Here is a 27,281-nt window from a genome sequence, read left to right as displayed (position 1 = left end):
CCGCGTGTCGGTAAGTGTCCTGCTTGGGGAGGTCCCGCACAGGTGGGGGCTGGGGCCCAAGCGTGTGCTCCCTCCGAGGGAGAAGCAGGCCCGTCCTCTTGAGGACGAGAAGGGGGGCACAGGACCACGGAAGGAGGTGGGGGTCCCTGACCGTCGGACCGGCCGGCCGTCCCTGGGCAGACCCAGCTGTATGTTTGTCCGTAGTCTCCCCGCCCTCCTGACCTCAGAGGGACGGGGAGGAACAGCCGCCCCGATGTCATCTGGGGGGTCCACGGGCTCCGCGGTGTGGACGGCGACTCCGTGTGGCCGCGGAATTTGTGACACCCTGCGTGTCCGTGCTATAGCCCGCAGCGGGGGGGGGGCCGTGGCGGAGCCCGCAGCCCCCGGGCCCGGAGGTCGGCCCGGAGGTCGGCGGCCGTGGGGGTGGTGAGTGTCCGGGGCATGTGGGGCGGGGCCTGCAGCTTTGCCCAGAGCTGTGTCCCCAGGGCGAGGCGCGAAGGACGCCCCTTGGCTGCTCCCAAGCACGGATCTCGCTTCTCGGGCAGCTCTGAGCCTCGTTGTCCCTTGGTCTGCTGTGTCCCCCTCCACGGGGACGTTGAGCCACACGGACCCTGTGCGACGGTCCCTGCGGTCGGGGAGATGACCGCGGCTGCCGTCCCCACAGTCCCAGAGGCCGTGGAAATTCTGCCTCCCTCATGGCGTGTCCTCACGCCCCCCCCCCCCCGATCTGCGCAGTCCCCGGATGTGACGCCCTGTGCCGTTCCTGGCTTTCTGTACCCCCCACCCCCGATCTGCGCGGTCCCCGGACGTGACGCCCTGTGCCGTTCCTGGCTTTCTGTACCCCCCACCCCCGATCTGCGCGGTCCCCGGACGTGTCGCTCTGTGCCGTTCCTGGCTTTCTGTACCCGTGCGTTCCTACACGACGGCGTCTCTGTTCATCTCCTTTCCGGGTCGGGATTTGTTCCCTCGGTGTAGCGACGTGTTTTCGCCTTCAGCCGTGTTGGAGTGTCTCCGTCGTTCCCTCCTGTATTACGGAGCCGCTGTCCCATCTGGGGATCGACCCCGGTTTGTCCGTCTGCCGGGGATGGCCCCTTTGGGTAGTTTGTAGGGTCGGGTGTCCCTGACGGAGCAGCCAGGAACCCCCGTGCCCAGAGCTCCGTGCGGAAACTTGCCTTTGTTCCTCGCGGGCCAGTGCAGGACGTCATGCGGACGTCACGCTGCAGGAGACCCCCACGCTGCCTTCCCCAGCGGTCATCGCCACGTCGTGGGGGCCCGTAGCAGAGCCCCACCTGCCCCCCGGCAGCCGTCAGCACGTCGGATCTTAGCCGAACTCACCGCGCTGGTTTCCGCCCGCATCTCCCGCAGGCCGGTGACCTGAGCCGCTTCCCAGGGGCGGACAGTCCCATCCGCGCAGGTTTTCTGGGGAGGAGTCCTTGTCCTCTTCCGTGGGTCATTTTTGTTGGCTTGTTTGTTTTCTTGTCGAGTTTCCAGGGTTCTTGGTAAAACATCCGTACACGTCATGTAACAGAGCACGTACTTGGCGAGCATTTTCTACCCGTCAGTGGCATGTCTGTTCATTCCGGTTTTCCTAAAAAGATTTCACTTCTTTATTTGGGACAGAGAGAGCGAGCGAGAACAAGCAGGGGGAGGGCAGAGGGACAGGGAGAAGCAGGCTCCCCGAGCGGACAGGTCCCAGGACTCTGGCCTCGTGACCTGAGCCAGAGGCAGATGCTTCACTCGCTGAGCCAGCGAGGGCCCCTTCCTTCTGTTAATAGTGTCTTTTACTTGTCGTTTTACTTTTCGTTATTACTATTTTTTATTTCTTTAAAGATTTTCTTTATTTACAGGGAGAGACACAGCAAGAAAATGAACAGAAGCAGGGGGAGTGGGCCGTGAGTGTGTGTGTGTCTGCGTGAGTGTGTGTGTGTGTGTGTCCGTGTGTGTGCACGTGTGTGTGTGTGTGTGTGTGTCTGTGTGCGTGTGTGTGTGTGCGTGCGCGGCTACTACTGTTAGGGTTCTGCGTGCAAAACTCCAGCGTCTGCCAAGTATTGTGGCTCTTTCCAGTCCGGTCCGGACGGTTTTCTCTCTCTCCGTCTGGCTCTGTCAGCCTGGCCCGCGACGCTGCCTCCAGGTGCCCTGCTGCGAACCGGAGACGTGCGCGCGCACGTGCCTGCCTTGTCCGTGCTCTTGGAGAAGCGCCTTGCCGCCGCTCCGCCTGCAGCTCGGTGTCCACGGCGGGCTTCTCGTCGACGGCTGCGGAGCACGTACGGCTCCTCCTCCTCGCCGCGGCTGCTGGCGTGGGGATCCACGAAAGGCCGCTGAATTCTGTCCGTCTTTCCGAACCAGTCCAGTTGATCCCGTGATACTTTCCCTTCCGGCTGTGGATGTGCCGCCGTCCGCGGACTGGCTTTGTGTGAGGACGCCACCTTCCAGGCCAGAAGGACGTCCCGCTTGGTGGCGGGTCCTCTGCCCGCGCCGCTGACTTCACTGCTGCTGTTGTGTGGACGGTGTTCGCACCCGCGTCCGTGAGCCGTGTTGTCTGCACTTTCCTCGTACGTCTCGCTCTGGCTCTGGGACCAAGGGATCGCTGGCTTCCTGGGTGAGTGGGGAAGCGGTCCCTCCGCCTCCGTGCTTGGAAGACTTAAAAAGCGTTGGGACGAGTTTCCCTGAAAATGGGGTCGACAGCATGGCAGGATGAAAACGGCACAATTCCTCCGAGCCCTGAGCGCCTGACGTTCACGGCCTCTCCTCTCGGGGTTTTGACTACGGATTCAGGGTCCTCCTGCTTCCGGGTGTGCCAGATGTGCGACTTGGGTCCGCGTGATTCCAGATGTGCAACTTGGGTCCGCGTGTGTCCAGATGTCCTCCTGCTTCCGGGTGTGCCAGATGTGCGACTTGGGTCCGCGTGATTCCAGATGTGCGACTTGGGTCCGCGTGTGTCCAGATGTGCGACTTGGGTCCGGGTGTGTCCAGATGTGCGACTTGGGTCCGGGTGTGTCCAGATGTGCGACTTGGGTCCGGGTGTGTCCAGATGTCCGACTTGGGTCCGCGTGTGTCCAGATGTGCGACTTGGGTCCGGGTGTTTCCAGATGTGCGACTTGGGTCCGCGTGTGTCCAGATGTGCAACTTGAGTCCGGGTGTGTCCAGATGTGCGACTTGGGTCCGCGTGTGTCCAGATGTGCGACTTGGGTCCGGGTGTGTCCAGATGTGCGACTTGGGTCCGGGTGTGTCTAGATGTGCGACTTGGGTCCGAGTGTGCCAGATGTCCGACTTGGGCTGCACTTCGGTCGCCAGGGTTTGTGTGTCTGGACACTGGTCCGTTTCGTACCGGAGGTCCCGTGGTCCCGTGTCTCCGTCTGCAGGTGGCCGCAGGACTGTCTTCTAACGCGGTTTCTGGGGAATCTGCAGCCATGCCCCCACTGTCCGTTCCCGTGTCCATAGTGAGTGTCCTCCCTCTTTTGTCCGTGGTCCATCTAAGCTAAAGTTTTCGGAATTCTGTTACGTTTCAGAAGAACCAACTTCGGGGTTTCTTGGTCTTCCCGGCTTTCTCTCATCTGCTGCGTTCATCTCCGTTCTCGTTCTCTCCGACGCCCGTCCCTCTGCGAGCTTCGGGTTCAGTCTGTCCTTTTTCTTGTTCCTCGAGGTGTAAACTTGATCTGGGATCTGTCTTGGTTTCAGGTCAGCACTTACAGCTGCGCACGTCCCATGAGCACTGCTTGACTTTCCCTTATGGTGTGTTTCATTCTTATTTGTCCCTCAGTATTTTTTAATTGTCCCTGTGATTTTTTTTCTGATCCACTAGTTCTTTTTAAAAAACATTTTGCTTATTTATTGACTTATTTGAAAGCAGGGAGAGAGACAAAGAAGGAGCAGGGGGAGGGACAGAGGCAAAGGATGAAACAGACTCCCAGTAAGCAGGGCGCCCAATGTGGGGCTCGACCCCACGACTCCGGGATCAGGACCTGAGCTGAAGGAGACTTAACGGACTGAGCGGCCCAGGTGCCCTAGATCCACTCATTCCTTCATGGTACGTGTTTTAACTTCCGCAGTTTTAGGGCTTTTCCAGTTTTTGGTCTGTGGCTGATCGGTGACTTCACAGCGCTGTGGTCAGAGGAGACCGTGTGAAATCTGTGCAGACGCGTGGGCTGGCGTGTCGTCCGTTCTGGGGAGCGTGCCGCGTGCTCAGGACTGGAAGCCGGGTGCCGCTGCGGGCGGAGGCTTCCGTAACCGTGTCCTCGTGGGTTTGTCACGTCCTTTTTGTCCTCGCGCGTCTCCTGTCTGGTTCCTCTGTCCCTTACGGAGGGTGGGGTATGGAGGTGGCCGCTGCTCCAGCGTGGTCCGGAGTCTCCCTTGCGTTCCACGAACACGGTGCAGCTCAGTGTTTCCGATCGTCTGATTTGACTTTTTTTTTTTTTTTAGTTTTCAGTACGCAGACCCTGCCCGTATTTTGTTAGATTGATATCTTTTTCACTGGTGAGGAGCCCTTGTGCTCGGTACGGGTTAGGGTTTCTCCTACTGTCCATGTCCCGTTTTTCATCGCTTCTTTATAGACTTAGGATGGATTTGGTTACACGGACCTTGTACTCTGTGGCCTTGCTTGCTCATTCACTTGACAGTTTGAGGACATAGTTTGGCACATCTTGTGGGATTTCCTGTATAGCCAATGGCGTCGTTCCCAAACAGAGCTAAAATACGCCCTCTTTCCCCATGGGGTGACTTTCCTCTTCTTGTCCTGTTTGTTCCACAGAGCAGCATTTCCAAAATACTGCGGGATCGTAGTAGTCAGGCCTGCCCCGTTCTGGGTCCCGGGCGGACGCAGGTGTGGAAGACACACCCGCCCTGGGTAGGGAAGGAGACTCCTGCCGGCGCTTCCTGCCGCCTCGGGACGTGCGACTCGCCCCACGGAGCGAGCGACGCCTGCCCCCCTTGTCTCCTCAGCCCCCGAGAACGGGCTAAAATCTGAAACGACGGAAGGCGCGTTCTGCAGCATCGTGTCGGAGAGGAAACGGGCAGCAGTGCAGGTCCTTGAAGGCGAAGTGAAGAAAAGACCAGTTCGTGCTACGTCCCGGGGATGACAGGGACCAAGAGCCCCACCTGAGACTTTCTTACTCGAAGTTGTCACGGACTCACGAAAGAGTCTGCAAAAACAGGACACAGCGAGTGTCTCCCTTTCAGGCCGACGCCGCACGGCCGCGTCCGGCGGTGCGTGCGTTCTCTCGCGGTCTCTGTGTGCGTGTGCCTCTGCGATCCTGTCTTCCTGAGGACGCGGGAGAGGCCAGGTCTTCTAGGTCCCACGTGTCTGTGTGGGGCTCCTCCGCGCAGGGCCGGTGTGTGTTGCCGTGCCGTTCTCGGTGGCCGTGAGCCAGCCTGGGCTAGCGTGTTCTCGGTGACGAGGACGGTGCCAGGAAGGCCCACGGTGCGGGGGAGCGGTACTGCGTGGGCACTGGTCCTGCACACCCGCCAGGGCCCTCGAGGACGCGCAGTGTCCGCACGCCCTGGGTGGGTCGCACGGGAGTGGACGGGAGCCGTGGGTGTGGGGGGTCGTGGCCCTGGTTCTCTCACGGCGTCCGTTGCTGGTCCTCCTGACGTGGCCGCGGCCCGCTAGGGACGGTCACGCTACTCCTGGGCCGAGCGCTCTCGAGGGACCCTCAGGCTCCACCGTCTGCGTAAGTGGCCCCAGGTTCTGCCAAGGCCCGGGTTTCACTGTCTCAGTGATTCTGGGTCCCGCCGTCTTTGCACATGACTCCGGGTTCTCTCGGGGCCCCTTGTTGGCTGTGTGTACCTTTGATCCCTGGTTTGGAGCTGCCCTCCTTATGCCCCTCGAGGCTGAGCTGGTGTCAGTCCTGCTTCTGATGAGCCCCGGGCACCACCTGCCGCTAAGGACACGGACAGCCAGTCACCTGTCCCGGGGGACTGACTTCCCCCAACCTTGTCGGTCACCTGTCCCGGGGGACTGACTTCTCCCAACCTTGCCGGTCACCGGCCTGAGCTTCCCATCTCCGTTCTGGGCTCTGATCGGCGGGGGCGGGTGTTGGATCCCGCATGGCCCTGAGACCCAGCCCTTGGGACGGGCTTCACAGCGGCTTTCTGTCCCCTGGACACGGGTGGTCCGTGGCCGTGACCGCAGCCCGTGGACTGGGTGAGTCACGGTAGGGCGGGGACATGGGCAGGGACGCGGACGGGGACGCAGGTGCAGGGGAGGCCGGTGCGGCGGAGGAGCGCTCGGCTGAGGACCTGGCGGGCATCGGAAGGTCCCGCCGGGGTCTCTGTCCTGCGGCAGTAGTGGGGGTCATGGGGTGCCGTCCTCCTCGCTCGGGCCTGCTGGGGACCGGCATTCGGAGCGTTCGCTCGCTGGCCGTGCTGCCTTCCTGCTGCCTTCGGGCTCCCGTCGTGCGTCCGGCCTCCGGCGGCCAGCGTGTCCCGGCTCTTCACGTCCCACTTTCTGATTGTAGGTGCAGGAAGGACCCTCGGGGGGCCGGGATGCCGGTGGGAGCGGACCCCGACGGCGTGGGCGGCGTCCGTGCAGGAGGCTCCGGAATCAGGCTGGGCAGTTCATCTCCGTGGTGACCGTCTTTGAGGTGATGGCCCGGAGGAGGCGCTCCATCCTGGTCCTGAGCACTGCGGGGAGCGCCGCACCGGCTGGGGCACCGAGACGTGCTCCTCCACATCAGGCCGGGCCCTGGCCAGCTCGCACGCGGGTCCTGGAGGCCTTCCTCCCTGCACGGCCTGCCCGTCGAACCACAAGTCCACTGGGGCCCCACGGGACCATCAGGACCCTTCCCTTCCCATCCTGAGACACGGTGTCCCCTCCCCGTCCTGAGACACGGCGTCCCCTCCCCGTCCTGAGACACGGCGTCCCCTCCCCGTCCTGAGACACCGCGTCCCCTCCTATGTCCTGAGACAGCGCGTCCCCTCCCCTGTCCTGAGACACCGCGTCCCCTCCTCTGTTCTGGGACTCCAGGTCCCCTCCCCTGTCCTGAGACGCCGCGTCCCCTCCCCTGTCCTGAGACACCGCGTCCCATCTGCTGTCCTCAGACACCGCGTCCCCTCCCCATTTTGAGACCCCGGGTCCCCTCCTTTGTCCTCAGCCACAGTGTCCCTTCCCCTGTCCTCGAGGGCTTTGTCCTCATCCCTGTCCACAGACACGGCAACCCTTCTTCCGTTCTCGGATACTGTGTCGTCCCCCTACCCCCCTCCCGGTCCAGAGACCCCCCATGCCATCCCCGTCCTGAGACCTGGTGTCCCGTCCCCGTCCTGAGACACCGTGTCTCCCGCCCCATCCTGGGACACCGCATCATCTCTGTCCTGAGACACGGCATCCTCCGTCCCCTCCCTGTCCACAGACACGGCGTCCCCTCGCCGTCCACAGACACGACACCCATCTCCTTGCATCGGGCTCCGTGTCCCCTCCCTGCGCCGTGGCATTGAGGCCTCCTGCCTGGGGTGGAAGGTCTGTCCCCTGCTCTTCCTTCCGGGGGCCCCCCTTCCAGTAGGAAGCCCAGCTCCCCGCCCATTGTCTCAGGGCAGCAGGGACGGCTTCTGGCTGGAGCAGGGGAGGCCCTCTGGAGCCCAGGTCTGTTGGATACGAAGGCCATGAAGACGTGGTGGGGGAGGGGCACGCGCAGGTGTGCCATGGGGTCTCTCCTGTGTGGCCCCCGTTCCCGTCAACCGTGTTGGACTGGACAGCGCCCCGTGTACCGGCCCAGGGCCACGTCCTTGCCCAGCTCTCGGGCTTCCGGGGCGGGGTGCAGCCCCGTCACGGCCTCCTTTGGTTTTAGGCACAGGGAGCGCCCTCGGGGAGCCAGGATGCCAGCGGACCTGGCCCCCGCCGGCGAGGGCGGCCGCCTCGGAAGCACCGCAGGAAGAAAGTGGCCATCGCCACAGAGGTGACCCTGTTTGAGATGGTCGCCCTGGGGAAGAACTCTGTGCAGGTACTGTCCGCGGAGGGGGGCTGTGGCAGGGCGGGCATGGTGGGCGGCAGACGAGGCCCTCCTGTTGTGGCTTCTGCACGGCCACACGGCGGCCAGGGGCCAGGTGTCCCGGCAGAGTCACGGCTGTACCCACCGCGGCCTTGTCCTGCCCACCGTCCAGCTGTCCCGTATGCCCACTGCAGGTGCGTGCCCGTCACGTGTGCGATCAGACATGCGTGTACGCTTCCTCGAGAGCTCTCTGCTGCCCGTCCGCAGCTGACCGCACACACGCTCACCGGTGCCCGTCCGCAGACCTGATGACACACACACACCGCTGCCTGTCACACACGCAATCACACGTACTTCCCGCTGCCTGTCACACACGCAATCACACGTACTTCCCGCTGCCTGTCACGTACCATCACACACACGTGCATGGCTTCCCGTCACACACGTGGTCACCGCTGCCCGTCCTACGCCTGATGGAACACACACCGCGGCCCGCCCCACGCGCCTGCTCGCACACACACGTACACAAACGCGCACAGACGCCCCCCGCGCACCTCATCACACACAGACATGGGCTCGCGCGTCTCGTCTCACACGTAGACCCGGACGAGGGCTCAGCACCGCCCGTCACACACACCTGCTCACACGCAGGCTTGCACACAAGTGCTCCCCGCGGGGTCCGACGCAGGATGTCACGTGTCCTCCCACTGGCCGGTCCACAGCCCTCGTCACACGGGTGCTCCCCTCTGGCTTTCGCCCCAGCAGACGGCCGTGGAGGAGTGGGTGCAGTCCTACAAGGAGGACCGGGAGCTGGCCTTGCTGGACCTCATCAGCTTCTTTGTGCAGTGCTGTGGCTGTGAAGGTGAGCCGGGCTCCTGGACGCGCGCGGGCGTCACCCCGCGGGGCCTGCCCGTGCCGTCCACGCCGGGTTGTAAGAGAGACTGGGCGGCCGGGCTTTTCCAGAGACTTTTTAGGTAGGAGACTTGCCTCTCGAGCGCTGTGACCTCAGAGCACAGGCTGACTGGCCAGGAAGAGATCCGTCCCCGTGCTGGCCCCAGGACCTCAGGATGCGACCTCGTAGAGAAGGACCTTTGTAGGCGTGAGCAGTAAGGTGGTCCTTCGGGTGACCCTAGTCCTGGGAGACTCGGACCTTGAAAGACCAGGGACACGGGGCCTGAGGGGTTCAGTCTCTTAAGCCTCTGGAGCTCGTGTCCGGCTCAGGTCATGATCTCTGGGTTCCGGGATCACGCCGCGAGTCAGGCTCCGCGCTCAGCGGGCGTCTGCCGGACACGCCCGGCCTTTCCTTTTGCCGCTCCTGCTCCTGCTCACTGTGTCTCTGAGATAAATACATAAAGTCTCAGAAAAAAAGAGGAGGGACAGACACAGAGGAGAAGCCACGTGAGGACGGAGGCACAGATGGGGGGACGTGGCCCCCAGCCTAGGGACGCCCGGAGCCCCAGGCTTGGGAAGAGGCAGGACGGTCCCTGCCCGGGAGGCTCAGCTGCTTCCCAGTTGGGGGTCGGTGTGGGTGGGCTTTGCCAGAGGACCACACTGCGGTCCGTGGCAGTTCCGTGTCTCCTGCCTGGCGCCCGTGAACGGCTCAGCGCTCCCCCAGCTATGTGCAGGGGGTGACGAAACTCTCAGAGCGTGAGGATTGCAGCGGGAAGCGCCAACCCCGCGGCCACACGCCTGCACGTGAGCCTCCCGGTGCTCGGGAGACCTGCAGATGCCTGGGGCCACGCGGGCTGTGCCCGAAATGTCCAGAACGGCACGTCCGCAGGTGGGCGGGGCCTCCGTGCTGGGGCCGCGGAAATGAGAGGGGACCGCCCACGTGTGGGGGGTGGAGGCTGAGGCGACCGGCGCCATGGCATGTGTGTGCACCACAGAGGTCCATACCGTGAGGGAGTCTGGCGTACTGTGTCCTTGTCCGTCAGCCGTCCGCACCAGCAAACGGCCGGGGCCTCCCGTCCCTCTGGACCCTGACGCAGAATCTGTGGGGACAGGACCTGCCTCCGGAGAAGGTCCAGTGGTGTCCAGCCGGGCACCCTGAGGGTGCGTCACGGAAGCCCCGTGGCGACAGACGGGAAGGGCACGGTGCCCGCGGACCCCAGCCGCCAAGGCTGCGTTCAGCGGCTTTTCCGTCCTCTCGGGGACGAGGTGGCGTGCCCTGGGACAAGCAGGGGTGGCTTGAAGCGCGTTTCCTTCTTCCTCTCGCAGGGATGGTGACGGCTGAGTTGTACCAGAGCAACGAAGGCAAGAACGTGGTGCACAAAATGACAGAGAAGTTTGACCAGGTGGGTCGGGTTCCGCGCACTCTGGGAGCCTGGGGCCCGAGGTTGGTGCCCTGGACCCCCCCCCCCAGGCACGTGGGTTTGCAGTCAGGCTGGGGGGTGCACGAGCTGAGGCGTCTCCATCTCCCGGCCAGAAGCCGTCCTCCTCTGCTTCCCCGCGAGGAGAGGCTGCCCAGGGCTTCGCGGGCAGGACCACGTTTCTTTATAAAGAAACCCATGAACCTGAATCAAAGGTGGGACTGTCTGTCCTGCACGGCCAAATGTGGCTATAAAACGGTACTCCGGTGGCCGCCGTGGAAGGGAAGACACAGAGCGAGGCTGGCGGGTGCCCACACACGGCCTGTGCCCGTCCTGACCTCCTCCCCGCGGTGGGAGGCCTGCGGCCCCGAACTCGGTGCTCACCGCGTTCCCGTGCTCGGGCTCTGGTGCACGCAGGGTCCTGCGCAGGCCCGTCGCCCTCGGCCGGCTTCCAGCTCCGGGCCCGGGAGGCACCGTGCTCGGGCGGCGTCCGTGCGGCTCTTCTGCCCCGGGCACACACGATTTCGGGAACAGTGTGTGTGCACGTGATTCCCATCAAGTCAACGTCCGTGCGTGGCTGTGGCACGTTCCTTCGCGTGTGTGTGCGTGGCTCACGTCCCCGTTCTGCTTCGGACGGCGTTCCGGTGCGTTTCGGGCTCGGTGTGTGTGGCCGTGGACGCGTGTGTCTCTGGGTCCAACCGCACGTGGCCCCCGTTTGCGTGTGACCAAGGGTCCGAGTGTGTGCTCGTTCTGCTTCGTGCGGGGACGCCACGTGCTCTCACGGCCTCGCACGTGTGTGTCAGGCTGTGGGCCCGCACCCCGTCCGTGTCAAGGCCGCGTCCGTTCGGCCAGTCTCCTGCTCGTGGGCACGGTCCAGTCCCCAGGCTGCCGGGGAGCTCACGCCTCGCTGCCCGGAAAGGCGGTTTTCTCTGGTTTCCGACGTTGTTTGCATGTGGTAAAGGGCCCCAGCTTACAGTTTGCTGTCTCGGTCCTCCCGAGCGCACAGCTCAGGCCACCGAGTGCATTCACGCTGTTGCGACCATCCCCACCATCGGCTCCGGAACTTTCCATCTGCCCGGCACGAAGCTCTGCCCTCATCAGACCCTGACTCCCCATCCGCGTCCCCCAGCCCGAGGCCCACCATCTACTGTCTGTCTGTGTGGATGGGGCTCCTCTAGGGACCCCGTGTATGTGGAATCAGGCAGGGCTGGTCCTTCTGGGTCCGGCTGATGTCCTCCAGGCCCAGCCACGTCCCGGGTGCAGCACGTCCTTCCTCTTCAAGGCTGCGTCCTCGGCCACGGTGTGTGTGGCCCGTACTTTGCTGACGGACTCACCCTTTCAGCAAACAGACGTAATTCCTACAGAATGTCTCACAGCCTCAAACACTTAGAAAGTGTCTCCAGAAAGTCTTGGGAATCAAGTCCGTGAACAGTGACTTTTCCTCCAACTTGATTTGTAACAACGTCCAAGCTAGGAAAGGGGAGGAACACAGAAACTGCACCCGTGTTCAGCCACCAATGCTCTCCCGGCTTCACGGTGCCCATGCCTGCACGTGTGCCTCTGTGCTGTGCCTGCACCCGCGTGTGCGTGGTCCATGTGGGCGAGCCGATGCACGTGGGCGCTGTCTTTCTCTTACGCCCCATGCATGTGCGTGTGCCTCGGCCGTGCATGAGTGTGTATGTGGTGCATGTGAGTGGGTGATTACATGCGTGTGCGCTCTCTTATCCCCCATGGACACGCGTGTGCTTCAATGCTGTCCTTGCACACATGTGTATAGAGTACTCACGAGTGAGCGATTGCGCGTGTATGCACTCCCTTCCCCTTTCCACACGCATGTACGTGTGCCTCTGTGCTGTGTTTGCACACGTCTATGCACGGCACGTGAGCGAGTGCGTGCGTGCACGCGTGTGTCGTCTGCAATTACCCCCCCAAGCACGCACGTCGGTCTCTGCTTCGCACGCCCACGCGTGTATACTCTGCACCTGAGTGAGCAAGGGCCTTGTGCCTGTGCACGTGGGCATGTGTGTGCCGGTCCGTGCATGTGTACACGTGTGTCTGCCCATCTGTGTGTGTCCACAGTCACTTGCAAGGGGCCTGCAGACTGACCCGGGCCCTGGCTGTGTCTGGTGTGTGACAGTGAGCACGCCCGTGTGACCGTGGTGCTGTCCTCTCTCGGGCACTCCGAGCTGCCAGAGGACAGCGTCCGTGTGGGGTCTGCACATAGGACCATGCCTGCCTCAGCAATGTCCTTCACGTTCTGTTTCTGTCCCATGCAGGGTCCAGCTAAGGACGCCACGGGCCACTTAGCTGTCTGTCCCAGAGCTCTCTGGAAGCCCGCACGTTCAGTATGTGGGAGAGCCCAGGCCCGTAGTGGAGGAGGACGCCCCTCCTTTGCTTCTGGCCTCAGTGTCCCTGAACTTAGCTCCTTCCTGGGGATCACTCAGCACGGCGGACTCCGTTGGGCCTCTTTCCTCGGAGAGCCCCCATTGCCAGATCGGGGTCCCGTTCAGTCTCCCCCACCTCAGGAGCAGCACCGGGGGCTTTGCCGACCCCTGGACACGTAGAGAAATGCTACAGAGTGCAGGGCCCACCGCGGGTGGGGTGACATTCACGGCCATGGCACTGGCCGTAGGGAGCCGTGCCCGCGGAGCGTGAGAGGCTCCGATGCTCCCAAGTCCTCTGTGCGGACTGGGGTGTCTGTGCCGTGGCGTCTCCCCGTCCCGGCCTCTAGAGATGACACGGTGCATGCTCAAGTGTCATTTGAGTCCACCAAGGGGCCGAGGGCCACAGAGAGTCCGTCTGCGCCCCCACGAGGGCATGGACGTAGAGGCGTCCGTGGATTGTTTCTGTAGGGATAGACCCTTCCTGCTGTTGGCTGCTCGGAACCATCCCCCCCACCCCCCCGGCACCCCCCCCGGGCCTCGGCCTCTGGGATCCGCCAGGGGAGGTGGACCGGCTCCGGTGCCCCGTGCCACACAGCCTGTCCTGCCGGGAGCCGCTGCGGATCTGGGGACGAGGGACTTCACTGGCACGTCTCGTCTGTCCCTGCAGGAGACCGGGCTGTATTACAAGAAGTTTCTGGCGTACCCCTGGATCCTGACCATCATGTGGCCCGAGAAACTGGTAACACGCATTCCGGAGTTTACGCGTGGGGTAGTTCTGTGTGGTTTCCCAGCCCGCCGGAGGCCGGCGAAGCCCCGGTTAGTTCCTGGGCCGTTCTCAGCACCGGGTGGGCGTCTTGATCACCACCAAGGGGCTGCGGCCACATGCCCGGCTCCCACGAGAGCCGCACTGAGCTGGCCCTGGGGACAGGGTTCTGCCGGTACCGGGCGGGCAGACCTTACCATGTCCAGCCTGCAGTGAGGCGGGGCTTGACCAGACCCGACCCCGTTCTGTCCACACTGAGTGTGGTAGAGCTTCCCGGTCTTGTCCACAGCAGGATAGGACTTGAGCACTCAGTCCACGCTGGGGGCACTTGGGTCCCACAGCGTGCTGCTTCAGATGAGAGCACCGGGCTCTGCACCGCGGGACCTGTAGGCCTGACCTGTCCTGCAGAAGTGAGTTCATCCAGTGACTTCTGTCTACACTGGGACATTTAGACCTGACAGTGTTCCTTCTAGCCTGTGTTACGGGAACTGAATTTTCTGTCTGCACTGGCACATGTAGGCGTGATCATGTTTTATCTATACTGTGCCATGGAGTCCTAATGTGTTCTGTCTACACTGACACATGTAGAGCAGAGTGTTTTGTCTACACTGGGACATTTAGACCAGAGCATGTTCTGTCTACACTGACATATCTAGACTGGACAGTGTTCTTTCTGCTCAGTGTTACTGAAGTTGACTCTTCTGTCTACACTGGCACATTTACATCTCACACATGCTCTGCCTACATGGGGATGTTTAGACCTGACAGTGTTGTCTGTGGAGCCCTTGGAGCCCTGTGTTCTGTCCGTACGGCATCGTGGAGACCTGTGTGCTGTCTGCCCTGGCACATCTACACCTGATCGTGTTCTGTCTACACTGTGTCATGGAGACCTGTGTTCCGTCTACACTGGCACATTTAGACAAGATCCTATTGTGTCTACACTGTGTCATGGAGACCTGTGTTCCGTCTACACTGGCACATTTAGACAAGATCCTATTCTGTCTACACTGTGTCATGGAGACCTGTGTTCCGTCTACACTGGCACATTTAGACAAGATCCTATTCTGTCTACACTGTGTCATGGAGACCTGTGTTCCGTCTACACTGGCACATTTAGACAAGATCCTATTCTGTCTAGTCTCTGCTGTAGTGTGCGTGTTGTCGTCATGGACACTGTTGATATGACCCAAGCAGTAAGGGCTTTTGTGATCATTGGCGTCGGGATGGAGAAGGGTGTTGTGGGGCACCGTGTGGCTGGCCTGTGACCCAGAAAGGGCAGGTGTCCTGTGGGCTGGAGATCCACCTGGTGCCCCTCCCATCGCTCATTTCTCACCCTCTTGGGCGTGCAGACGAGGTCAAGTGGATGCGTGCACTTCACAACGAGGGCACAGAGGTTTTCTCACAAACGGCACTGACTGAGCAGTGAGGACCGACCTTGCAGAACTAGTTAGTGACCTGGTGTAGCCTCGGAATGGGGGCTTCGGGACATGTTTGTAACTGGTTAGTGACCTGGTCTAGCCTCGGAATGGGGGGTGGTCGAGACATGTTTGTAACTGGTTAGTGACCCTGTGTAGCCTCAGAACGGGGCGGGGGGGTTTCGGGACATGTTTGTACCTGATTAGTGACCCGGTCTAGCCTCAGAATGGGGGGTTTCAGGACATGTTTGTAACTGGTTAGTGACCCAGTGTAGCTTCAGAATGGGGCGGGAGGTTTCGGGACATGTTTGTACCTGATTAGTGACCCGGTCTAGCCTCAGAATGGGGGGTTTCAGGGCATGTTTGTAACTGGTTAGTGACCCAGTGTAGCTTCAGAATGGGGCGGGAGGTTTCGGGACATGTTTGTACCTGATTAGTGACCTGGTCTAGCCTCAGAATGGGAGGTTTCAGGACATGTTTGTAACCAGTTAGTGACCTGGTCTAGCCTCGGAATGGGGAGTTTCAGGACATGTTTGTAACTGGTTAGTGACCTGGTCTAGCCTCAGAATGGGGAGTTTCAGGACATGTTTGTAACCCTTTAGACCTCTGGCCTCACCTCTCAGGGACTGACTGAAGGTGCAGAACTGGCGTCAGGGTTTTTGAGGCAGGGGTACGCTGGCTTGTTGGAGCAACCACCCTCCCCCCCAAGTCTGATGCCAGTCCCTAGCAGGGCACCCCTCCCCCTCACACCGCAGCAAATGGGGAGGGGTCAGTAAGTTGGGGGAGCATGGTGGGAGCCAGTGGCGGGGACTAGCGCAGAGGGAGTGAGGTGTAGGAGGGAAAGTGTACGGGGCATGGGGCACATGGGTCCCAGCACGGAGGAGGAGGGCTGTGCCCACAGTGCACTGGGAAGGTGGGGTGCGGAGCGTGGGGGCCCGGCATGGGGATGGCCCAGGTGGTAGGGCGCGGTGTGTGGGACACAGTCGGGCACCATCTCGCGGGTCCCTGCTTGCACGGGGGAGTGTGAGCGAGGCAGGGAGCTGTGAGCGCAGCCCCACACCCTGCGGAGTTGCGGATGTGGGCCGTGGGAGGGGCACAGGGCCGCACGTGGGGGTAGAGCTTGACCGCCGTGCAGCGGTGCAGCGCGCGAAGAGCGCAGAGCTGGGGCATGTCCGGCCCTCGGTCCTCCTCTGGGCACCTCCAGGCTGGGCACCTGGCGTCATCCCCCTGCTGGGTTCTGGCCTCCAGCCTCAGCCTCCCTGCTGGGCTCACCGTACCCGAGCGGTCTCCCGCAGGCTGTGCAGGTGACTCAGACTGTCCGTATGCAGGACCGACGCCAGGCTGGAGGGGGTTCTCCTGAGGCACCCCTTCCCGCGCGTGCGCAGAGAGGCTAGAGGGGGTTCTCCTGAGGAACCCCTTCCCGCGCAGGCGTAGAGAGGCTAGAGGGGGTTCTCCTGAGGGACCCCTTCCCGCGCCTGCGCAGAGAGGCTGGAGGGGGTTCTCCTGAGGCACCTCTTCCCGCGCAGGCGCAGAGCGGCGGGAGCCGGGTTCTTCTGAGGCACCCCTTCCCGCGCCTGCGCAGAGAGGCGGAAGCCGGGTTCTCCTGAGGAACCCCTTCCCGCGCAGGCGTAGAGAGGCTGGAGGGGGTTCTCCTGAGGCACCTCTTCCCGCGCAGGCGCAGAGAGGCGGAAGCCGGGTTCTCCTGAGGCACCCCTTCCCGCGCAGGCGCAGAGAGGCTAGAGGGGGTTCTCCTGAGGGACCCCTTCCCGCGCCTGCGCAGAGAGGCGGAAGCCGGGTTCTCCTGAGGCACCTCTTCCCGCGCAGGCGCAGAGCGGCGGGAGCCGGACTGTCCGGGGACTGGCCTGCTGGGCCCCCGAGGGAAGGAGGCCGCGGGGCTGACGGGCGGCGGGGGTTGCGGCGAGCGCGCCCGCAAGCCCGCGGGGTCTCTTCCCTTCCCGACTCCCCGGCTCGTCCCGGCGTTTCCCGGGAGCTCAGGGAGCGGCGAGGCCGCCAGGAGCACCCGTCGGCCCCTCCGCGTCGCAGGGAGCGTTTCAGGCCCCGGAGTGAGCCGGAACCGGGCGGAGCCGGGGCGAGGGTCCGACGCGTGCCTGCCCCCCGCTGTCCTCCGGGCTGCCCTGAGCGCCCGGAGACCGGGCTCCTGCCTACACGAGGGGGTCCGCCCAGGGGGTCCTCCGGAGCAGCGGGGGGGGGGGGGCGGGGACCCTGCTGGGTGTGCTGTGTGACCCCAGGTTCCGGTGTCAGGGCGGTGGGTCGTCGGGTCGGTGCGCAAGTCTGAGCCCTGCCGGCTGCAGGGTCCGGGAGAGCAGGGGTCACGGCGCTGACTGCAGATATGGGCGCCCCCAGTGCGGGAGTGGGGGTGGGGGCCCCCGGGGTCGGACTGGACGTGCGACCCCCACTCCCCCCACTCCGGGGCTGGAGCTCGGAGACATGGAGTCAGCCTGGGTCAGAGTGACGTGTGACCCCCCCCCAGGAGCAGGGTCTGGGAGATTGGGGGTCACTATGGGTCAGAGGTGACGTGTGACCCCCCCCAGGAGCAGGGTCTGGGAGATTGGGGGTTACTCTGGGTCAGAGTGGACGTGTGACCCCCCCCCCAGGAGCAGGGTCTGGGAGATTGAGGGTCACTCTGGGTCACAGTGGACGTGTGACCCCCCCCAGGAGCAGGGTCTGGGAGATTGGGGGTTACTCTGGGTCAGAGTGGACGTGTGACCCCCCCAGGAGCAGGGTCTGGGAGATTGGGGGTCACTCTGGGTCAGAGTGGACATGTGACCCCCCAGGAGCAGGGTCTGGGAGATTGGGGGTTACTCTGGGTCAGACTGGACGTGTGACCCCCCCAGGAGCAGGGTCTGGGAGATTGGGGGTTACTCTGGGTCAGACTGGACGTGTGACCCCCCCAGGAGCAGGGTCTGGGGGATTGGGGGTCACTCTGGGTCAGACTGGACGTGTGACCCCCCAGGAGCAGGGTCTGGGGGATTGGGGGTCACTCTGGGTCAGACTGGACGTGTGACCCCCCCCAGGAGCAGGGTCTGGGAGATTGGGGGTTACCCTGCAAGTGGACCTGTCACTTCCTGTAAGTGCAGGGTCACTGTGTGGTCATATGACCCAGGGTCCCCTGTCCGGGAGCAGAGCTCCAGGTCGTGATGGTGGGATGGGTCTAGACCGGGCCCGGCATCTCACCCCTTTTCCCGTGTTCTTGTCTTGAACACAGCAAAGCGACTTTTACCCCATCGTGGGGCCAGGGCCTTTCTGGAAGAGGTTTCGGGTGAACTTCTGTGAGTTCACGGAGCTGCTGGTGCACCAGACGCACTCCTCGGTGCTGTGTGACGGTCACCTCATGGACACGGTGATCGGCATGCTCAGCGGCCTCACAAACTCGGCCGTGTACAGCCTGCGGCACACCAGCTCCCTGGCCGGTGAGACGTTGCACGGGGTCCCTGCCCGGGCTTTTGCTGACTTGCGGGGCAGGCTGGGGCCGTGGGGGCAGGGACCAGAGGACATGGTTTTAGGGGACATGGGGCCAGGGCCCACAGGGGCAGGAGACACAGGGAAAGGGCTGTGGGGCTAGGGCAGGGGCCCTAGGGCCACAGACATGGCAGGCAGGGGAGATGAGACACGGGGGCAGAGGCTGTGGGACCAGGGGCACAGACTGTGGGGGAAGGGACCATGGGACACGGGGCCGGGAGCCACAGGACACGAACACGGGCAGGGGCCTCAGCCTGGGCTTCTGCTGTCCCAGGGCCGGTGTCCACACCCGGGCCTGCCCTGTGCTGGCTTGCAGGGGGCAGAGGCTGCTGGCTGGGTGATCACCAGGAGCTGGAGGGGATGGAGAAGCCATGGAGGGACGTGTGCTTCACAGAGGGACTGGGTGGCGAGTGGCACAGAGCTGTCCCTGTACATGTTCCACAGCAGAGGCTAGGGCAAGGCTGACACTGGAGAGAGGCTGGGCTCTTCAGTCCCAGGGCCGGCCCCTCAGGCGTGTCCTGTACCTCTGTCCCTACGAGAGACCCCAGGCCAGCCCACACGGTCATGTTTTGTCCGTCTGTCCCCATGAGAACCCCAGGGCTGGCCCTCCTGGGCATGTCCCGTTTCTCCTGGACCAGGAGTGTTAGGTTTTCTAAGTGAATAATTCTATAAATCGGGTTATTGGTTGGGTGTCAGTGCCTGCCGTGTCTTTCCCCCAAACACGTGCGAAGCGGTCAGTGCCAGCTTCTCCCTGAATGGCCGCTGAGCGGTCCGTGCTGACTGGGGGACTTGCTCGGAGGCCCGAGGTTAGAAGTCCTGTGCGTTTTGCCTCCTTAGGGGAGGTGCAGCGGCCGTGGACGCAGCCGTCTGCGGAGTGATCCTCGCACAGAAACGTTTGTAAGGGCGTGTCAGGGTCTTTGCACGGACCTGTTGGGAACCCCGAAGAAATCCGGAGTTTGTGACAGGAGGCTGTGGAGGGATGTGTCCCCCGGGGACTCTGGTCCCGTGCCAGACAGGTCCCTGAAGATTTAGGGCTCTTTCCGTGTGTGTGTCAGGGTGTCTAAGCCTCACAGTGGCTCCGATGGTCTCGTTCCCATGTCTGGGTCTGCAGTGGACACGGGGTGCATGGTGCCACGTGCCCCGGAGCGGGGCGGGGGGTGTCCCGCACGTGAACTCCGACCTTGGACTGCTGGTCCTGAGACGCCACGTGTCTCGGTCGTGGTCGCGGCGAGGTTCCTTGGGCATTTGCAGCCTGCCGAGCTGGGGTTGTTCAGCTGAAGCCCGGTTCCTGCTGTAGTCCTGGCCCTGTGTCCCTCTGAGGCCATTTCCCACCTGGTGGAGTTCTGCCCGCGCAGGGCACAGACCTGACCTTGCCACTGGAAAGGTCGTGGGGTGTGTCCACGTCCTGGGCACGCTGAGATGTGTGCTGGGGTCCGCATGCACGGTCACCGTGTGGGGGTAACCGTACACAAACTCGTGACCCAGCAAGGGGCAGGATGCAGCAGCCCCCCCCCCAGCCCCCGGACCTCCCAGCTACCCCCAGATCCCCTCTGAGTGCTGCAGAAGGGTCCCTCCTCTGGGAGGTGGAGCCCAGCACGGGCTCACGGCTGGGGGTCCCAGCCCCAGGGTCACAGCCCCGCTCTGCTGGCAGCCATGAAGCTGCTGACGGCGCTGGCCAGCGTGAACCAGGGCATCTGCACGGGCAGGCGCACGGCCCAGCGGCTGTACGAGATCGAGAGCATCACCAAGCTCAAGGGGAGGCACAAGTACTACATGGAGCTGCTGGACCAGCGCAGGCACCAGGTGCGGGAGCGTGGGGGGATGCAGGGGTGTGGAGGGGGCTGTGTGCCGGGAGGAGGGAGGGAGAGATGGAGGAGGGGGACCCGAGTACTACATGGAGCTGCTGGACCCGCACAGGCACCAGGTGCGGGAGCGGTGGGGGGGTGCCCAGGTGGGGACAGTGGGGGTGTACAGAGGTAGGAAGCATCTAGGCTTCGCCCGCCCCCGTTGTTCCCTGGCTCCGCCCCTGTTGTTCCCCGGCTCCGCCCCCTGTTCCCCGGCTCCGCCCCCGTTGCTCCCCAGCCCCGCACCCTTGCTCTGGGTTGGGGGCCCTCCCCAGCCCAGGCTGCCGCACAGCTTGTGGGTTTCTAGTCGGTCCGGGGGGCGGCTGTGGCCAGGAGCAGCGCCTGGTCCCCCAGGACTGGGGAGTCTTCTCCGGGGTCAGGGTCTGCGCACAACTCGCCAGCAGGCCGGGGCGCAGAACCACGGTGTGGGTGCTTGCGCATCCCGGCTCCAGGTCCCCCTGGCCTTCCTGTGGGGGCGTCCCCTGGGACCCCTGGACACTCTCAGATGGACTCCACGCCTCTGGCTCTGCTACGTTTCTGTTTGCTGTCCCTGAGGTTTCAGCGCACACAGACTGCGTTTCCTGTGTCCTCAGTGTCCCCCGCCCACGCCCTCTGACCCCCACCTCGCCCTGTGTCCCTCCTCCGCGTCCTCTGTGCTCGTCTTCCGTGTCTTCTGTGTCCCTCCTCCGTATCCTCTGTGTCCCTCTCCGCCCTCTGACCTCTCCCCGCCTTCTGTATTCTCCCCCCCTGCCCCTACTGTGTGCCCGTGTCCCTCTGCTGTGTCCCTCCTCCGCGTCCTCTGGTCCCCTGCCTGCACCACGGCGCACGGGGGTCCCTTTCTGGGGACATGTACGTGCATGGGGCTCCGGAACCCGTCCGCAAGGACCGTGGTGCGTGTGGCGAGTTCCTGCCCCGCTGGGTGCCCCTGCACAGGTGCAGCCCGCCGACCCTGCCCTGTGCCCCAGCGATGCGTCGCCTGCACCCCTTCACCCCGGCCCCCACCCTCCCTCACCCGTTCACTCCTGCCCCCACCCTCTCCCCCATCACCCCTGCCCCCACCGTCCCCGTCACCCCTTCACCTCCTGCCGCTGACCTGCACATGTTCCCCCACCCCCATCCCAACACCCCTTCCCCGTCCCTCTGCCCCCACCCTGTGCCCCGTCACACCCACCTCTCACCCCGTCCCCCTGTTCCCACTCACCCGTTGTCTTGTCACTCCTGTGGTTCTGCCCCTGCCCCTCATCCGTTCCCCTCTTCACGCTCAGCCCGTCCCCCCGTCCCCCTGCACCCCCAGCACTCATCTGTTGCCTCCAGGCCTCAGCCCGTGGCGTCTTCACTCCTGCCCCCAACCCCTGTCCCTCCCCTGTCCCCCTTCACCGGCCCCTCGCCCCACCCCAGCCTCTCACCCTGGTACCCCTTCACCCCCCCTTCACCCCGTCTCCCTTCACCCCTGCATCTCGCCGCACCCCTCACCCTGTCAGCCCGTCCCCCGTCGCGACCCTCACCCTGTAGCCCCTTCACCCCTCCCCCATCACTCGTCACCCTGTCACCCGGACCCCAGTCCCGTCCCCCCACCCCTCCCCCCTTCAAGGTCCTCACCCTGCACCCTTCATCCCCGTGTGCTGCCCGCAGCCCCTTCACGCCCAGCCCTCATTCCATGGCTCCGTCCCACTTCACCCCTGCTCCCCCACCCTTGACTCCTGCCCCTTCGCGTGTTTGCCCGCAGCCTGCACCCCTTTACCCCCGGGGCTGGCCTCCTAACCTCCCCGTCCTTTCAACCCACCCCCCCCCCTTAGCCCACGTGCCTTTGCCTCTGCCGCAGCCCTTCCCCGAAGTCCCGCGCCCACACCCTCTCTCCCGCCAGCCTCACCGCTTCATCCCTGCCCTGGAGGCCCGTGCAGCGGCACACCGGGCTCCGACGTGGGCAGGTGGGGCGGCCCGCGGTGCTGTGGTGGCAGGACCATCCGTGTGCAGGACCATCGTGTGCAGGATCCAGTGCCTGACAAGGCGCGATCCGCCCGGAGGCCGCGTGCGGGCTCTTCGCGTGCCGGCTTCCCGCATGCCGGCTTCCCGCGTACCCGCCGCAGCTGCCCGGAGGCCGCAGACGCCCGCTCCCGGCCCACACGTCTGCGCTTCTGCTCCTGCAGTTCCAGAACAAGCCCGTGGCCATCGACAACATCATCTGTGCGCTCTTCAAAAGGACGTTTGTGCCCCGCTACCGGTAAGGGTTCGCCTCGGTGCCCTGCGTGGACCCGCGGGTCGCGTCACCTAGGCCATGCCTCGGCCTCACTCGGCATCCCGCAGACGCGTGACCCCACCGTGCTGGACGTGGTACGTGGCCGTTGGTGACGCGGCCGCTTCGCTTCTCAGTGACATCAGCTCGGACATCCGTGTGATCTGCATGGGGGAGCTGGGCTGCTGGGTCCGGCTGTACCCGGATCTGTTCCTGGACAACAACTACTTGAAGTACATCGGCTGGATGCTCTACGACAAGGTGCGCGGGCCCCGCCGCTCCGCCCCTAGCCCCAACCCCCGGGTACGTTCTGAGCGTGCGTGCGTTCTCACTCACGCGACGGAGAGGATCGGCGTCCGCACCGGACGACGTTTCAGAAGATACGACGTCGCTAGCGGCGTGGCTATAAGCAGCACGTTTCTCAGCTTCAAACCCAAGTCTTGGCGGGTCCCGGGCTGGATCGGTCAGGGGAAGCTGGGACTGTTGATCTGGGGGTCCGGAGTTGGAGCCCATGTTGGGCACGGAGCCTTGGGGGGAAAATCCAGTACAGATGCTCAAAGCACTTTCAGCTGTGGGTACGGACTTAGCTCGTGGGGCCGTACAGACAGCCCAGACCGCGCGGCAGAAATAGCACCTGTTCCTTCCTCTCAGGCCTGGGGGCTGGGAGTCGGTATCCGGGCAGGGCTGAGGCGGGGAGTGTGAGATGCAGGCAGGGCAGAGGCTGAAGTCGGAGACCCAGGCAGGGCTGAAGTTGGGAGTCTGAGACCCAGGCAGGGCTGAGACTGAAGTCGGAGACCCAGGCAGGGCTGAGGTTGGGCGTCGGAGACCCAGGCGGGACCAAGGCAGCTTCCCCCCATGCCCTCTCTCCCTGGCTTATGGACCTGTCCTCTCCCTGCGTCCTAACGGGGTTGTCCCTCCGTGCGTGTCTGCGTCCTGCTCCCCTCTCCTCGTGAGGACCCAGTCCTGTGGGTTCGGGCCCCGTCTCGCGAACTCGCTTTCCAGCCGAATCCCTTCTTTGAGGGCCCCACCTCGACGTACGGCCCCGTGCTGAGGTCCGGGGGTGAGGGTTTCAACGTGGGCCTGGGGGCCGCCCCGTGCAGACCCCAGCAGCCGTGTTTCCGCACGGGTGGGGCCGCAGACCCCCGTGTCCCGCCTGGAACGCTGTGGGCCGGGGGCCGGTCTGCAACGTCGTGGAAGGGGTCTTCCCGTCCGAGCGCGTGTGGGGCGGCTGCCCTGCGCCGTGACGGGCGCCCGTGCTCTGCCGCAGGACGCCAGCGTGCGGATGAAGTGCATCCTGGCCCTGAAGGCACTCTACGAGAAGAGGGAGTCGGCCATGAAGCTCGGCCTCTTCTTCTACAAGTTCAAGGTGCGTGAGTGTCGCCTGTCCGCGGCGGCTTCCTCCGCCGGCCGCCGCCCGGGCTCCCCACCCCCGAGCCTCTCGGTGGACGTGTGGACGTGTGGACGTCCGGCAGCCGTTTGCTGGCCCGGAGAGCGAGCCGCGTCTCAGCCCGGCGCTCGGGAGCTGCAGGTTCTCTGGGGTCCGAGCCCGGGGCCGAGCGCTCACGCTTCACGGCCCACCGGTGACGTGGCCCCGGCAGCAGGGTTCTGAGCCGGCCGGTCGGGGAGCTGCCCTCTAACCTCTTGGTGCAGGAGCGGGAAGGCTCGGCGCCCACCCTTCTGGCGGGGGAGCACGTCCTTGCTGGGTCCCGGGTCCCCTCGCAGAGGTTCAGACCTGCCCCCGGACTGCGGGTCGGTGGTCAGGTTCCTGGGATGACGTGCGGGTGCGGCCCGCTTTGTTCCTGAGTTTGGGGACCCCGCCGTCACCCGGGACGCTGCTCTGAGATCCACCGCCCGTTGTGCGGGATGGCCAACTGTCGGCCGGTCGAGGACCCCACCCCGGGCGGGACCCGTGGCTGGACGGGAGAGGGTGGGGCCTCGGAGGTGGCCAGGGAACGTGGAGGGCCAGCCCGCGTGGCGGGGGCCGCCCAGTGGGGCACCTCATCCCTGGGGGTGTGGGGGGAACCAAGAGTTCTTTGAGCGTGTCAGGGTCCCCAGCGGAGTCTGACCGGAAGCCAGCAAGGCCAGGCCAAACAGGGCCGCGCGTGCCCACGTGTGTATAGACGTCTCCCTGCCCTCGGAGCACGTCCGGGACGCGGAGGCCCCCGGAAGAGGGATCTGACGCCTGAGGAAGAGCGGGAGGCAGGGAAGATGGGCGCCCAGTCCTCTCCGCTGTGTGGGGCCTCAGGACGCGCCTTGCCTCTGGGTGCACAGAGGCCCCGCCCACGAGGGAGTGAGGGCTGCTGCGGGCGGCCGCCCCGTGCTGCCCGTCCCACGCCGCCCACCGTTGCCCACGGCCGCGCAGCTTGGAAACCGCGCCGTGCGAGGGGCAGACCTGGGACAGCACGTCCTGAGCCCCGAAGGGCACGGTTGTGTCCGGGTGGCAGAAGCTCCTGCTTCTGGTTCCGTGAGCCCTGTGGGGCGATGTGTGGCCATGTTTGGAGATGGGGTCTCCCGTCCGGCCGTGTCACGTCTGCCGGCTCTGGGGACAACCGCGTGCCCTGCCCCGTGGTCCTCCCTTCCACGTGGTGTTTCCCCGTGTCTGTGGGAAACGTAAAATCAACAGGTGCAGAGCCCTGACTGGAGGCCAAAAGCCCAGCATCAGATGCCCCAGAGCCCACGGGGGACGGAGGGCCTCCTGGGGGTGGTGGCGGGTCCCCACGGAGGAGGACAGCGTGGTGCCAGCCCCGTGCGTCAGCCGTTGGGACCCACCGCCGTGTGTGGGCTGGAGGTCATGCCCCGTCGTCCGCTGCGCCTCGTAGGAAAGGACTGACGTGGCGTCTCGTGGCCTGGATGGGGACACGTTCCATGGAGCTGCCACCCCAGGCTGGCTGGGATGTGGACGTCCATCTTTGGGCGACTCTGCTTGGCCAGCGGAGCTGGTGGAGGCGACCGGGCGGCGCGTCCCTTCACCCTGGACGCCCTGGGCTTCTGGCTTCAGCTTCTGTGTGTGCATTCCCTGTCCCGGTCCGTCTGTACCGGCGGGGACAGCTGGGGACACGGGGAACGTCCGGGGACACTTGGGTGTCGGTACCGGTTGGAGGCGGGGGCTGGAGTCTCGGCACCGAAGGCGCAGCTGCACGCCCGCACGAGGTCACGACCCAGCCCCGACGGCTCCGTGCTGCCGCAGGGAGAGGACATCTGCCCCCCGACCCATGAGCCAGCCCCAAGTCCGGAGGGCCGCGGGGCCGGCCGTGCCGGGGGTCGGGAGAGGGTGTCGCTGGCGCCGTCTGTGTGGGCCCGGCGGCCCTGGCCTCTGGGGCGATCGGTGCCGGGCCGTGGGCTGGCGGCTGTCTCAGGCTGTCAGGTGCCTCTGAAGGGGCAGTCCGTCCTGTGCGTGGGGGTCGTGGTGCCCTGGGTCCCACGGACGGCGCTGCCACGAAGCCTGTTCGTCTGGGGTCTCTCCACAGAAACGGATCCTGTCGATGACGCAGGACAGGCAGCCGGAAATCACGTCCGAGTGCATGCAGCTGCTGAGGCTCATATCCGAGTGAGTCGCCTGCCTGCGCCGGCTGGAGGTCCCCGCGCCCCTTCTGGGCCCCTTCTGTGCCCCTGCCGGCCGGAGGTCCCCGCGCACCCACAGGCCGGAGGTCCCCGCGCCCCGCTGGCTGGACGTCATCACGCCCGTGCCGCCCCCCCACCCCCGACCCCCGCTGGCTGTGCAGGGCCTGGAGCTACCAGACTTGCTGGACGTGGAGGGTGGGGCCGTGGGGTGAAGCCGGCGGAGCGCCGTGGGACTCAGGAGCCCTTGTCGTGCCTTTGCTCTTGTGTCCGGGCGTGTTGAGCTCGGCTGGGTGAGAGACCACTGCCTCCAGCGTCTTTGTTGGCCGTCCGTGGGGAGGGCTTGCAGGGTCACCTGAAAGGTCAGACCGGGCCTGGCCGGGCCCTCAGCAGTTGGGGTTCTGTCTGCGAGTCCCGGCTTCTCCCGTCGGCGCCTGGGCCTGGGCCGGGGCTCTGGGGGTGCCGAGGGGCTGGTGTTAGGAGGTGGCGACCAGTGGCCGGACCGGCAGAATGTTCTGGAAACGTGTGGGTCCTGGCAGCACTTAGCCTGGGACGATGGACTCTTGTTTTCTTGGACGTCCCCCAACTGCACGACGCACCCCCTTGCTCAGGGAGTCACGTGTCAGATGCTGACGTCAGGTGTGTCCAGAACGGGGCACGGGGACACGACCTCCTGCTCGGCCCCCGTGCGTCGATGCCCGGACGAGTGCTGTGGGGACATCTTGAGCCCCGAAGGCTGGGGCCTGCCCACGGTGCCATCGGTCTGCTCCATGCTGAGACAGAGTGGGACCCGGTGGGCGTCGGACCCTCACGCAGTGCTGCCTGCCACCGCAGCCCAGAGGGACACCGTCCCGAAGACCGGGCCCCGGGCTTCCTCATGCTGCGCTGGGGTCCCACGAGGGCCCGGCTCTGCCGGCACCTGGCCGGACGCCCGCATCCAGGAGCGGCAGGCAGGAGGCAGTTGGCGTAGCGTGAGATGGACCCGTACAGAGAGCAGCGTGGACCCCAGGGCGGTGGCCTCTGTCTCCCGTCCCGTGCAGTCTGGGAGGCCCAGGGAGGCGGCTTGTCCTGTCCTTGCTCTTGCCACGGCTGCTGTGTCCTTCGGGGTCCTCCAGGGAGACGGACCCGACAGGAGACGCGGGGACACGTGCATCTGGAGGGAGGCTCCTCGGGGCGTTGGTTCAGGATCCCAGAGCTGGGACGTCCCTGGACGTGTGTGTGCGCTGGGGATGGGAGCCCGTGGTGTGGCTCGTGGGCGGCCGAGCGGATGGGCCTGTACCTGGACCGTGGCAGGTGGCCCCGGGGCGTGTAGGGCGGGCGCTTGGGCTTAAGCTGTCTGCGTGGTGGGTTCCCTCCCAGCGCTAAGGGTTGCGCGG

At 64.7% G+C, this 27,281-nt stretch overlaps 1 protein-coding gene across 1 annotated transcript in view; it reads left to right on the top strand.

Moving 5' to 3' along the window:
* Positions 1-27,281, top strand: part of LOC122896292 (cohesin subunit SA-2-like) — a 59,929-nt gene that overhangs the window by 3,312 nt on the left and 29,336 nt on the right. Inside the window, exons 2-13 of the mRNA XM_044234338.1 lie at positions 6,453-6,578; positions 7,779-7,931; positions 8,682-8,781; positions 10,137-10,213; positions 13,280-13,351; positions 13,717-13,785; positions 18,017-18,221; positions 19,922-20,073; positions 22,262-22,335; positions 22,485-22,608; positions 23,615-23,713; positions 25,815-25,894. Of these exons, the coding sequence (XP_044090273.1) occupies positions 7,902-7,931; positions 8,682-8,781; positions 10,137-10,213; positions 13,280-13,351; positions 13,717-13,785; positions 18,017-18,221; positions 19,922-20,073; positions 22,262-22,335; positions 22,485-22,608; positions 23,615-23,713; positions 25,815-25,894 (1,082 nt within the window). The 5' untranslated portion in view covers positions 6,453-6,578; positions 7,779-7,901. The remainder of the gene's footprint in view (positions 1-6,452; positions 6,579-7,778; positions 7,932-8,681; positions 8,782-10,136; positions 10,214-13,279; positions 13,352-13,716; positions 13,786-18,016; positions 18,222-19,921; positions 20,074-22,261; positions 22,336-22,484; positions 22,609-23,614; positions 23,714-25,814; positions 25,895-27,281) is intronic.

This window comes from Neovison vison, chromosome X (assembly GCF_020171115.1).
Source record: "Neovison vison isolate M4711 chromosome X, ASM_NN_V1, whole genome shotgun sequence".
Classification (NCBI taxonomy): Eukaryota; Metazoa; Chordata; class Mammalia; order Carnivora; family Mustelidae; genus Neogale; species Neogale vison.
Note: the sequence above shows the minus strand (reverse complement) of the source record. Positions and strands in the feature narration are given on the sequence as shown.